Genomic DNA, 13,228 nt, shown 5'->3' with positions numbered 1-13,228 from the left:
CCCACACCTGGCTCCCGTGGCCATGCAGGAGCTTGTCCCGACAGTAAGCGGCAGGAGGAGGCAGAGAGCAGGGAGAAGACCAGCCTGCTCCTCCTGACAGCGGTGCTAACTCACGCTGCCTTCCAACCGCCAGCCAAACCCCAGCAAACCCCCACGGCAAAGGCAGGGGGGCGGCTGAAATCCCACCCCGTACCACATCCGCACCGACAAGTGGCATCTTATCGAGGTGGGATAATTGAGACAAACCTCATGGGGCAGGGTGGTGGGAAGGACGGACGCCGCTCCTGCCCTGGGACCACGCAGAAGAGCGCTGCGCAAAGCTCCCCGGGTTGGAACAAAGCTGTGTGTAAGACTAGTTATTTTACCTAGTGAGTGTAACTGGCTCTGCCCCGTTTCCATGGCAATTTGGCAAAGGTTTCGTTTCAAGCATTTGCTGCAGAAATCACACCATAAGCAAGGCTAGGCTGTTGGACAAGACTCAAGACGCACCGCACAGATTAAGCGTGTAGCAATTCACTGCCAGGCGTATAAAAGAGGCAGCACACAAAATGCACACTCATCTTTTTCCTTTTTCGGTGGCGTTACCTTTCCGTTATCTTCCAACGATGAATTTTGAAAAAGAAAATAAACCCCAAAGAAAAAGACGAGTCCTTCAAAGGCGCCCAGGAAGGTCCAGTAAAGGAACGGCCGCCACTGCAGCATCGCGTTATCGGAAACCTTCCTGCCAAGAGACAGAGTAAGGAGAGCATCACTGTCACGTTTCGGATGGCGGGTGATCAGTGGGTTTGGGGACAAAGGAGGTAAAACACATAAATACATGCCAGCGTACAGGACATGAACATGTACCATACGCAGCTGCTTGTCATGAGAAATCCTGAGAGGCTCAGCATATTCCTCTTGTTTTGTCCTTCTCCTCTAGGTATCTTGGATTAAAACCCGAGCCAGCCTAAAGCAAAGAGCTATAGCACTGTCCCGAGCCTCTCCCGCAGCCCTTGCACCACCCCGTGGTATCTGACATTAATTGCTGCATTTTGAAAGCAGGGCAATGCTAACTAAAGAAGAGCCATACGGGATGCAGCGATCCATGTTTTCCCTCTTCTTGTTGAATGCACAAACTCCCTCTTTGAGCAAAGCTCTGCAAAGCCCCGTTCCTGGAAGCAGTGTTTTTCTGCACAGGCTGAAAATAACCTCCTGAATCGTATGGTGGGTGTTTTTAAGACGGGGGCTGGGCTGAATATAGGCTGAGATGTGGCTTGGGGGCAGCAGCAGGGAACAGAGGCTCTATTGGCAGAGGTCTGCAGCAACCGCGCACACAGAGCCCGGGGAGAGGAGAGAGGCCATCAGGGAGTTTAAAAAAAAAGAGTTTCCTGCATCATTATCTTTTCAGATTACTTTATTGAAAATGTGGAGATTGATGGGGGAAAAAAAGCATGTTTATGGCAAAACCAAAAATCCCCCTCTTCCTTTCTCATTTTCAGCGAGATGCATCTTGCAAACCAATGTGGTGCTGGGCTCCTATAACTGCAGCTTCTAAAACCTACCGAATCCTGTGCACGAAGATGCACTGGTGACGCTCTAACACACCGCAATGTGGGTATGAGTAAGGCATGAGCATGGACAAACCAGACTGTACGTGGGTTTTTTGTTGCAAGGAGGGAAAATACACCCAGCTAACCCACAGTGAGCTCCGGCTTGCATTAGCATTTCATCATAAACAGGCTTTTTACAGCGCCTGAGCCAAGGCATCTGCACTGCAGCAACTCTGCACGCCGTACAGCAGAGGCGCAGCAGCCCTTCTGCATTCAGCAGCACTCGCGCCGTCATGAATATTCAAACCGACGCTCTCCGCACGCACAACTCATCTGTTTTCCCTCAATGGCCGGACCCCAGAGATCAGACAGCCCGCCAGCCGAATGCACGGGGGCTGCCTGTCAGCGGGCCACGCCACAACATATTCAATTACCAATTTATTTAAAAATACATGCAGTGGCATTTTGCCACGCGAGTGGAGGAACACAGGGGTCTAAGGACACAGAAGGACATGGACCTGTTAGAGGAGGGCCAGAGGAGGCCATGAAGATGATCCGAGGGCTGGAGCCCCTCTGCTGTGAGGACAGGCTGAGAGAGTTGGGGGGGTTCAGCCTGGAGAAGAGAAGGCTCTGGGGAGACCTTAGAGCTCCTTCCAGTCCCTAAAGGGGACCTACAGGGAAGCTGGGGAGGGGCTGTTGGCAAGGGCATGTAGCGATAGGATGAGGGGCAATGGTTTTAAACTAGAGCAGGGTGGGTTTAGATGAGACATTAGAAGAAGTTCTTTACACTGAGGGTGGTGAGATGCTGGAACACGCTGCCCAGAGAGGTGGCCCCATCCTTGGAGACATTCAAGGCCAGGCTTGATGAGGTTCTGAGCAACCTGATCTAGTTGAAGATGTCCCTGCTTACTGCAGGGGGGTTGGACTAGATGACCTTTAGAGGTCCCTTCCAACCCAATGCATTCTATGATTCTAATCCATCATGGATCTGAGCAATTATTTCAGAAGCACCCAATACCTCCTTCCTCGCCCTTACAGCCCTTGTGGCATCCTATTGATTTTCCCATACCTAAAGCAACTTTCATGTAATATCTTTAGGTATCTGCTAATTCCCTGTGCTGTCCCCTCTTGGCTCGAGCACAGCTTTGCCACACACGGCTCCTCCATGGCTGAGGAGCATCATACAACAATGACAGGGCTTGTAAGAGCACTGGCCAGACCTGGTGTCTTCTCCCCAGGGCTGAGCTCAGTGCTGAGCTTACTGCCAGGCACAGGAATCAGCAACAGCAATGGATGAAGAGGGGCTTCCCCAAAAAAAGCATCTTCCTTAGTCCTTGCTGAAGGGCTGTAAAGGTGGTGGGGGGAAGATGGGGAGCATCTCGGTTTCTGTGGGAGGTTGGAGCCTTGCCCTGTTGCAGCCAAGGAAGGAGAGAAAGCACCAGGAGAGACAGTCTCCTCAAACTATCCTTTCCCTGGGCAACGTGGCAAAAAACTCTCAGCACGGGGATCGAAGAGCAGAGGTCCCCGATATGGGGACTGGGCCCATGGAGGGGAAGCCTGGGGGAGGATACCCATTTAGACCAGCTGAGAAACTACCTGTCTGCTCTGGGCTTCAGGAACATTTGCCGTTCTGGAAAGGAATGGATCTTTCTTTCTCCCAAAAGCTGTATTTCCCCTCCACCCATCACATACTCTATCATGCGCCTGGCTCAAAGCTAACGGGAACCAACGGTCCAGCCACAGGCACAGCTTGATTTTTCTTACAGATGAAGAATTCCACCTACAGTGTATTTGTTTGTTGTTTTTTTTTTAATATAGACCCAGCAAGTGCCATTTGCTAGACCAGACACTGTTATAGAGCATAAATAAGTAGAAATAGGCAGTAAACAGGAGGCTGCTTCTCTCTAAGGCAGCAGCAGCAGAGCCAGGAGGGACAGAAACAGCCTTTTCATGGTGACCCCATCACCGACACGGGACAGGGACCACCCGCTTACCACCCTGCACCAACAGGACTTAAACCATGGATAACCAAGTGGTGCCCAGGCCACTGGTACTCACATGTAGAGCTGAGGATCGGCAGTCAGCGTGTCGATGGTGATGTGCTGCTCCAGGAGGCTGTACGCCAGGATGGGGAGCGACGTGAAGCAGATGTTGTACATGGTAAGATAAGCAGCATCGTACAGAGGCTTAAAAAAGAAAGGAAGAAGGGGTAAAATGAGACAGAAATCCTGCATTAAAAGTCTCCCCGCAAAGCAATTAGAATTTTCCAGCCCTTGCCTCCGTACAGACACTACAGATCCATCCCTTTGTCACAGGCACACAGGACAGTTTTGTTTGATAGGGGTGATGCTCCGTGTGATGCTGGGGGGGACAAGGCACCTGCAGGGACCCCACACCCCCTGCCGGGATGGCTGGTAACTGGCTGGTCTCATCTCCAGCTTGTTCTCCAGAAAAACGTGCTTAAACAGCCCTTATCACAGCTTTTCTGTAGCTGCTCTTGTGCTGCGGTTTCTATTAATACACTTGATGTCTCCTGTGGCTCTCTAAAGACTAGATGTTTTACAGGAACTATGGCAGTGGCTTTTTTTTTTTTAAAAAAAAAAGTGGTTCACATAGAATTATCTCCTACCATTTACTCTTCCTCACCATTACTTTTGAGCCCAAATAGACACAATAAGGTGACACAAAAGCCAAAGCTCTTGTCTCCAAGCACAGGAGCCCACCCACCACACAGATCTGTCCTTCTGCCACTCACAGGGACTAAGCAAGGCTCTGATGACACTCCTCACGCAGCTTTTTTTAAAGGTTGTCAAAAAAGAACAAACTGTTCTTCCTTTTAAGAGACACCTTTAAAGCAGGGAAATACAGCAGAGGAGAAAAGATCAAGAAGCCTTTGAGAACTTTTCCTCTCAAGAGGAGAAAGGGTAAAAATCAGGTGCTGATAAACCAGCTAAAACCCCTCTCCTGTTGTTTTAGGAGGGGGTCCATCTGTGTGCCTGGGTGGTGGATGGGAAAGAAAAGCAAGCAGAGTTCTTTCTTTTCAGTTATGGGTCCGAAAAATATTATACTCCAGATAGATAGTGAGCAACAAAGTCAGTTCCAACTGTCCTCTGAAGGGAGGTGAGGAAGGGACAGGACACCAAAGGCCAAGTCTCTGCTCAGAAGCCTCATTGTGCCTCTTCCTTTTTTATCCCAGCTTTATAGACACGTTACTGGAAGTTACCTGCTGTGAGAATCCACAGAAGAACTGGTATAAAAACTGCGGTAAAATGAAGCAAAGGTTCTAGGGAAACGAAAGACAAACAATTAGCAGGGAAGCGCGTGACTTCTCTATCTAAATCCAAATAATTTTTCCCTGTTATCAGACATTGGTGTCTGATATTACACTATCTGATGTTACACTGATGTTACACTATGCCCTATGAGTTAGGGCACTGTTTTCTACCAAGAACAGAACTAATCCAATTAATATCTGCAGAAGGCACTGGAAGAAAAGTCATGCTGACGTTGCCCTGCAAGTACTGTTTTCAATTGACAGGCACGTGGCAGAGACACAGCCTGATCTAGGGAAGGAAAACGGAGTTGCAAAATATCATAGACTTTTTTTTTTCCCCCATTTACTATTTTTTGCTATTGTCAAAGAAACCCAGAGTATAAAGAAAGAAATAAGCTGCACACGCATCCTTACCTTATAGAAGAAATACTGTACAAGGTGTGCTATTCTCACATAATATAAATGCCCATGTGCTAGTAGCAATTTTCTTAGATGTTTAAACTTTGGCACAGCATAGTCGCTGTTTCTGGAAGCCTGACGTCCTTCTTTGCCTTTTATACCTAGGGACAGAAGCGTGGTGAGGGGTTAACCCCTATGGGACCGGAATGGGACTGATGCTAGGGAAGGGGTTCATCCCTATGGGACTGGAAATTGGACCGATGCTAGGGAAGGGGGTTAATCCCTAAGGGACCGGAATCTGGACCAATGCTACCCACTGGGTTTGTTCACATCTCGTGGTGTCTCAAGCCATGACAAAGGCCATATTTCTCTCTCAAGTGCCCCAGGAGAGCAAAACACTAATGTGCCGCAGGACTCAGTGTGGTTCTGGCTCCACAACAGTCAGAGCTGTCTCTGGAATTTTTTTAAGCTGTATTTAGGTTGCTGTCTGAGTTCCTATGTAAGGGAGTGTGGGGAAGAGTATGTGAGCAAACCCAATAAAAGACAAGGAATTGGTTTCCCTGCAGACTTGCCCATATCTCCCAGTTATTTCACTGGGGACGCTCAGCCTCCCGAGACATCCCTGCGGAGCAGAGCTTGAGAAAGACAGTTTTGTCCACTCAAAAACCGCATCCAAACGAAGTGCTCCAGGACTCCATTCATTAGAGGGCACTGCGGCATTTCCAACAGCCCCAAAGAAAGAGGCTGCCCTTCCTCTCCTTTAGCGGTATTACAAAAATCCCCAGTATTTCCCATATCTCTGACACCAAACTGCAGAAAGGAGGATGGCTTCTAGCCTGATGTCAATCACACAGACAGGGCAGACAACACAACCGAGCATCAGCCCTCAGGAAACACATGTGGGTCCCCAGCGTTACCAGCAGCTGTAACCACTTAGCCCTAATAAAGTCCAATATTTTCATTGCACTGCCTTTGCAACAACTGCCAGTCATCCACCCATCATTTTGCTACTTGTGCCCTTTTTATTTTTCCTGATCAGCAACCAATTTTTATCACCTTGAATTTGGACACAGAGTTTTTGAGCACCACCTGAAGTTTATCACTGATAAAGAGAGCAGTGCTATCAAAGGTGAGCAATATATGAGGATCTCAAGCACTTATCCAGAGTCAAACCCTGGCTCCAGAGAAAGCAACAGCAGATTTTCCATGATTTTCAGTGGGATCAGTTTAGCCATGGGCCATCAGAAATACTGACTGTGCCTCAACAGCGAGCCCCAGAGAGGGCAGACGGGTCTGAGGTGAAGATGGCTGTTACTGGGGTCTTACCAATTCCAACGTGTGCTTCCAAAATCATACTAACGTCATTTGCGCCATCCCCTATGGAGAGAGTTATCGGGCTCCCTTTTGTGTTCTTCACCATGCGCACAATCTACGAGATTTAAAAAAAAAAAAGGATAAGAAACAAAAAATTCAGTTTTAAAGCCTCCAGAGACCTCCCCACTGCCCCACTTGCAAGAGTTCCTGGGCTTCTACAGCAGCAAAATAACGCCTGTAGAGCTCAGATTAATAAAACCCCTTGTTATTTCCTTCGCAGTCACCAACGAGAGCAAAAGCCAAGACCCAGCTGCACAGGGCTGAAGGACAGTATTTGAAAACAAATCCAGGGCAGCATCATCCCACCCTTCCCTTCTGGCAGAGGCCCATCTCCCATCCCTAGGACCTCTGGGGCGTTTGGGGGGCAGGAGACCCTCCCTGGAAGAGGGGCAGAAACACCCCACTGCTCGGGCTGGGGTACCGTCAGCTGGGCTGGGGAAGGCACGGGCTCCACCTGACAAATTTGGAAAGGAAAAAAAAAGGACAAACAGGGGTTTTTTTTGTTTATTTCTAATTGGCTTGGGCTTGTGGCTTCCTGTGAGCAGATTTAAACAAAGGTTTTACATTCAAGATTGGGGTCGAGCACACCCTCAGTAAGTTTGCCGATGACACCAAGCTTTGTGGCGTGGTCGACACACTGGAGGGAAGGGATGCCATCCAGAGGGACCCGGACAGGCTGGAGAGGTGGGCCCGTGCAAACCTCATGAAGTTCAACTAGGCCAAGTGCAAGGTCCTGCACCTGGGTCATGGCAATGTGGGTGGAGAATGGATGGAGAACAGCCCTGAGGAGAAGGACTTGGGGGTGTTGATGGATGAGAAGCTCAACATGAGCCAGCAATGTGCGCTCACAGCCCAGAAAGCCAACAGTGTCCTGGGCTGCATCGAAAGAAGTATGGCCAGCAGGGCAAGGTGGGGAATTCTACCCCTCTGCTCCAGGTGGGGTCTCACCAGAGTACTGCATCCAGCTCTGGAGTCCTCAGCACAAGAAGGACATGGACCTGTTGGAGCGGGGCCAGAGGAGACCACGGAGATGCTGCGAGGGCTGGAGCCCCTCTGCTGTGAGGACAGGCTGAGAGAGTTGGGGGGGTGCAGCCTGGAGAAGAGAAGGCTCTGGGGAGACTTTACAGCCCCTTCCAGTCCCTAAAGGGGCTCCAGGAAAGCTGGGAAGGGACTCCGGATCAGGGAGGGGAGAGCCATAAAGACGAGGGGGGACAGTTTTAAACTGGAAGAGGGGCGATTTAGATGAGATCTGAGGAAGAAATTCTTTGCTGTGAGGGTGGTAAGCCCCTGGCCCAGGTTGCCCAGAGAAGCTGTGGCTGCCCCATCCCTGGAGGGGTTCAAGGCCAGGCTGGATGGGGCTTGGAGCAACCTGGTCTGGTGGGAGGTGTCCCTGCCCAGGGCAGGGGGTGGCACTGGAGATGGTCTTTAAGGTCCCTTCCAACCCGAACCATTCTATGATTCTATAAGATTTGAAAGGTTGGTGTGTTTCCATCACACTCTGAAGCTCAGATAAGGCTTGCACACAGCCTGGAGAAGCCCCAGCTGATGAAGACTATCAGGTCAAATCCCAGCCAATGGATTAAAAGTGCATCACATCACCTAATGATGTGCTCCAGGTGGTTAAAAAGTAGATTAAATACCTGTGCTTTCTGCAAAGGAGCCATGCGGCAGCAGAGGACTGCAGTGCACTTCAAGCAGATTTGTAGAAATATGTTTTTGTAGTTACTAGAACTGGAATCCTGAGAAGGGTTGAGTATCAGCGACAGCGTGGAGCCGTCTATAATCAGGCCATATTCTTGACTCAGCATCCAGCTTCTGCAACGTAACGAGGAACAGGTTTGAAATAAAAAAATCAGCATTGAAGAACTCGATCTAGCCACTCCTATCATCCTAGTGGAAAAGAAATTGCTTTTGTATTAATCTTCTTCCCATCCCTTTTAGGGGAAGGCTTAGCAATCTTAAAAAGCTTGGATTTAACATGCGCCCTTCGCTAAGGGAACAGTGTAATTAAGTTCAAAACCAACTAATACTAGAGATGACAAGAAAAGCAAACGAGCCAGCACCGGTGCCCGCAAGTAGCCAGTCCCCAGGGCCACAACATGGTCCTATTTATGCCTCTATCAACTTTGCACCCACGAAGCATCCACGGGCTGGCTCCTCTGGCTCACTTACCTCTTCAGGCCTCCCCGGTTTTTGGGAACATCCTGAATGAGTCTTTTATGGTACTCCATCAGCAGCTCATGGAGCCGATCCTCCTTTCTTTCACTCTCACCCACTGTTTTGGCCGTCAGCTCCAGCAACTCGGTGCTGGTCTGGAAGAGCCTGCAGGCGTAGCAGGTGGATTTGGCTGTTTCCATCTTGTCGCCCGTCAGCACCCAAACCTTCATGCCGGCAGCGTGCAGGGCTTCAATCGTCTCTGCCGACTGCTCCTGCAGCCTACGAGCAGAAGGAAAAACAGCATTCCTCAGGCTAGCCCACAGTTAATCCATAAATATCCTTATTTTGCAGGTAGGAAATACCAACCTGAGAGAAATTAATTGATTTTCCCCATGCTGGAGAGAGACCACTGCTACAGGAGTAAGGATTAGAAGTCAGCAATCCCAAATTTTTATGCGCAGACAAAAAAAATCATAAAAAAATCACTGCTTTATACTGTGAGACCTAAGAGAGTCAAGAATAAGAGTTCAATTTACACATGCAGTTACTATAACCGCCTGTGAAACTGAATTTGTTTTGATGTGCAAATTAACACTGCGTGCTTAATTCACTTTCTAGAAGCGCACGAAACGCTGTAGTTTCATTAAGAAATCCTAATTCCTACTACAGCAACCAATTTTAGCAACTAGGGCAGCGTGGAATGGGTTGTGCCACCGAGTAATTAATTGCCCTGGACACTCGCAGCATCTGCCTGGCCGCTCAAGCGCCACCGCGACGCAGAGGTTGTGGTCACCTCTTTACCTGTCTTCTACGGCTGTAGCCCCAATCAAGTGCATGTCTGCTTCTGTGTCTTCAAAAACCTTCGCCATCTTTTCCTCCCTGTCCTGCAGAGCCATCTTCGCCTCGTTAAGTTGCCTGTCAATTTTGTCGTACTCCTTTTGAGTTAGCTCTTTGAAGGCCACGCAGAGCGTTCGGTAGCCATCCTGGTAGGGAGAGGGAGAGAAAATAAAGTGGACAGGTGCTTAAAAAAAAAAAAAGCAGATTTTCTGCAGCTGCTTACTTTAGGGTTAGTGCTTTTCTCTACCATCAGTGCTTGCTGACCCTGACAGCAATGACAATCTGTTGGCTCAAGTCAAAAAGCCCCATTTCTCTGTGTTTATACAGTAATTTCTTCCCATCAGAGTAGCCGTGGTTGTGCTTATTACGTGCATGTAATATGGCAAGAGAAACTAAGAGGAGGAGCAGAGCCAAGAGCGTGCATCCAGCACGTCCCCATGACTGGGACCAGGCACTTCTCCCACCGGAGAAAACAGCCTGCCATTGTTATTTTTATTTTTAACCTGCTTGGGAGATGCTCCGACACAACTGCGATGGAGGCCATATAAAGTATATCAAAAGTCCAACAAAGGTGGAAGCCAAAGAAACAGAAAAGGAAAGAAGCCTGGCTTCCAAACAATGTGAAGCGACACTCAGATTTTCAACACTTCCCTCCAGAGCAAGGCCACATCCCTGTTTTTGGAATCAGGCTTTCCTGACCCCAGGAGCCAGCCAAATTCCAGCCGCGTGCTCACCATCGCGTTGCGGTCCACGTGGACTTTCGTTTGTTGGATCTCTTCTTGCTGCACCCTTGGAAAAATAGAGGAGTCTGCTCCTTTACAGAAGAGAAGCAACTTCCCTAAAAGCAAATTATAAATAGTTTATAGCATTCACAAGCTGGAGAAAGACTTAACAGGCTCAACAGCCAGCAAATGGTGCTGAGGGAGGAAATATGGCAGGACTAGAGAAGGAACTGCTAGAAGCCCAGCTGCCTACCAAAAGTGGCTTCACAATAATCTCTGCAAAACCTTGTTTGACCCCGATCTGGGATATCAGGTGTTGCTACCTGCCTCCAAGCAAGCTTTCTGCCACAGGCGGGCCAAAGCAGTTTATTTTTTCCTATTTAAAAGCCTTGGCAACCTTCTCAGGGAGGGTAAAGCCGGTATCCCATACCTTACAAGACTGCCATTTGGGAAGGATGGCGATCTCTGAATTTTTGCATGATGTCCCCATGAAAACCCATCCTGCTCAGGGGAAGGTCTCACATCTCCCCCCTCCTTGTACTTGCACCTCCCACCTGGAGCAAGGCAAGCAGGGAGCTCTCCCTGGGTCACTGTCCCCATCCCTGTCCCCTCCCCTTATCTGCTGCTGGTCCCCAACAGCTGCTAGGGAGAAAATTAACTCTATCCCAACCAGAACCAGAACATAATTTAATTAGACCAGCTTAGAAAACGCAACAGCTTAGCCTCTTCGGGTTACAGGAATAAAGAGGATGTGTTTTATATTTGTGCACGTGTGCACACATGTATGGAAGTCCAGAAATGCATTTTAACTGTACCCGTGGTGGTTCTCACAATGACGCTCATACGGCGACGGACAGGATCAAAGTTCAACACATGGAGAAGCTGGTACCTTAAAAGAAATTAAAAAAAATAAAGACACTTAGACTCAGTAAAAGAAAAATAACTCTAAGACAGAAAATCACTAACGACGACTTGCAGAAATCAATACACCCTACAAGTGGCAGCACCCAGTGGGCAGTGTACTTTCTACTGCACAAAAAGACAGGGTAAAAGACGACAAAACTCCAGTGCTGCTTTGCGCATGAGGGTGTAGGTGCAGGCCTGAGAGCACCCGCCAGGCAGCAAAGTTTTGGGTGATCTCCTGCCGCTGGGCTCCATCCCTCACTGCCCACCGAGCCCCCGGGCCGGCAGCAGCTCCGCAGGCAGCAACGTCGGCTCCAGCATTGAAATAAGAAGTTTCCCCATCAGGGGAGTACAGAAGTGACACTTGTGAAAGCAAGTTCTTGGGGAGTGCTGGGATTAGGTCAGTGATTCTCAGATGTCCCCTGAGCTGTGAGCACAGGGTAAAATCTAATTTTTAGCTCAGGAAGGGAAAAAAGTTATGGGGAAGGGAGCCATATAGGACCATAGAATGGTTTAGGGTGAAAGGAACCTTAAAGATCATCTTCTTCCACCCTCCTGCCCTGGGCAGGGACACCTCCCACTAAACCAGGTTGCTCAAAGCCCCATCCAGCCTGGCCTTGGATACCTCCAGGGATGGGGCATCCACAGTGCAGTTGTGCGATTCACATCATGCAGTTGAGGCTTAGTGTGCTGCTGGGAGGCTCAGCCACTGTCCCTAAGGGTCAAGAGTCACCCCACAAATCCCGGGAGCCACCTGCACAGCCGGGCACGGATGAAGGATACACGCAAGGGACTGCAGGCGCTTAAGGGACCTGAATTTAGACATCACTAAAACCTCCAGCAGATGTTTGCAAGCAAGCCTTCCAGCCTGCACCTTGCTGTGCTGCACTTTGTAAGAAGGACAGGAGTTTTGGGGTAGGTCAGCACGGTCTGACAGCCCTGGTGGAGTGGCTTGGACCTTGCCAGGTTGACCAAACCCGCTGAAGCCGGGTGGGAGGCGGTGCGGTACCAGCAGCCCCGGTCCTTGGCAGCCCCCTGCCGCACTTACATTTCCGTTTCATTCTTTTGGTTTCGTATTTTCATGAAATCGTTTTCAAGTCCTAGAAAAGTGAAACCATACCTGTCAATAAACAAAAGGACAGAACAACATTGAAAAAAACCCATTGGCACATATTATACATTAACAACTTTCTCGTTTCACCTCCCGTACTGCAGAGGAGAGCAAAGAAGTTAGCGAGCCCCAGCTAAAAAGCTCGGCTGGATGTTTGCTGGCTCCACACAGAGCCTGCTATGATGTTTTGGCACCGCTCCCGTGACCTGGAGAGCTCAGGACCACAGTGCACAGATGCCCAGAGCCTCTCTACCACGGTCCCCGGCAGATTTACAAGCTGTGAGCAAATATACACAGCTGCAACAGCCTCCGTCTAAAACCCAGGGGCTGGCAATAGCACAGAATCATAGAATGGAGAGGTTGGAGGGGATCTTAAAGATCATCTAGTTCCAACCCCCTGCCCTGGGCAGGGCACCTCCCACTGGACGAGGTTGCTCAAAGCCCCATCCAGCCTGGCCTTGAACACCCTTGGCAAGATTCAAATATGGGTTTGATAAAAATAACCCACACCCTATCATTCCCAAGAAGCTGCTCAGGGAAGACATTTTGCAGAGCATCCCTTTTACAGAGAACTCATTTAAACCCAGCTCTGCAGGTCCCCAGCGTTGGTATCACAACGTGCTTCCCAGAGGGAGCTACAGCCTTGGCCAAGGAAAGGGGTCTATCGCCTCCAGATAACCCTCACCTCCCTCCCACCGGAGAGAGGGAATTAAAACCCCAACATCTTCAACAGTCTTACTTTTCTGCGCCTTTCACCAAAGCAATTTCGTCTGGGGAAGAGGAGATATAGGTGTATTTGTGTCCTGGATGTCCTATCAGCCCATCCACCTGGTCTGCCTCCTTGATCTGGACGGTGTGGCACAGGCAGAGGGCTCGCAGGAACAGCTCCTCGCGGCTCTAGGCAGGAGTGAGAGAGCTTAAT

General features: G+C 49.4%; 1 protein-coding gene across 4 annotated transcripts in view; it reads right to left on the bottom strand.

The window, feature by feature from the left end:
- The window catches only part of ATP11C (ATPase phospholipid transporting 11C), a 59,015-nt gene that overhangs the window by 12,460 nt on the left and 33,327 nt on the right, over window positions 1-13,228 (bottom strand). For all 4 annotated transcript variants that reach the window (XM_054214411.1, XM_054214414.1, XM_054214413.1 and 1 more), the window contains 12 exons: window positions 13,046-13,203; window positions 12,244-12,315; window positions 11,108-11,181; window positions 10,305-10,408; window positions 9,535-9,716; window positions 8,749-9,012; window positions 8,217-8,391; window positions 6,529-6,631; window positions 5,218-5,363; window positions 4,753-4,812; window positions 3,588-3,715; window positions 586-721 (listed from right to left, as the gene is read on the bottom strand). In XM_054214411.1, the coding sequence (XP_054070386.1) occupies window positions 586-721; window positions 3,588-3,715; window positions 4,753-4,812; window positions 5,218-5,363; window positions 6,529-6,631; window positions 8,217-8,391; window positions 8,749-9,012; window positions 9,535-9,716; window positions 10,305-10,408; window positions 11,108-11,181; window positions 12,244-12,315; window positions 13,046-13,203 (1,602 nt within the window). The remainder of the gene's footprint in view (window positions 1-585; window positions 722-3,587; window positions 3,716-4,752; window positions 4,813-5,217; window positions 5,364-6,528; window positions 6,632-8,216; window positions 8,392-8,748; window positions 9,013-9,534; window positions 9,717-10,304; window positions 10,409-11,107; window positions 11,182-12,243; window positions 12,316-13,045; window positions 13,204-13,228) is intronic.

The sequence above is a fragment of the Rissa tridactyla genome, chromosome 9, assembly GCF_028500815.1.
Source record: "Rissa tridactyla isolate bRisTri1 chromosome 9, bRisTri1.patW.cur.20221130, whole genome shotgun sequence".
In the NCBI taxonomy this organism is placed as follows: domain Eukaryota; kingdom Metazoa; phylum Chordata; class Aves; order Charadriiformes; family Laridae; genus Rissa; species Rissa tridactyla.
This window is presented reverse-complemented; position numbering and strand designations above follow the sequence as displayed.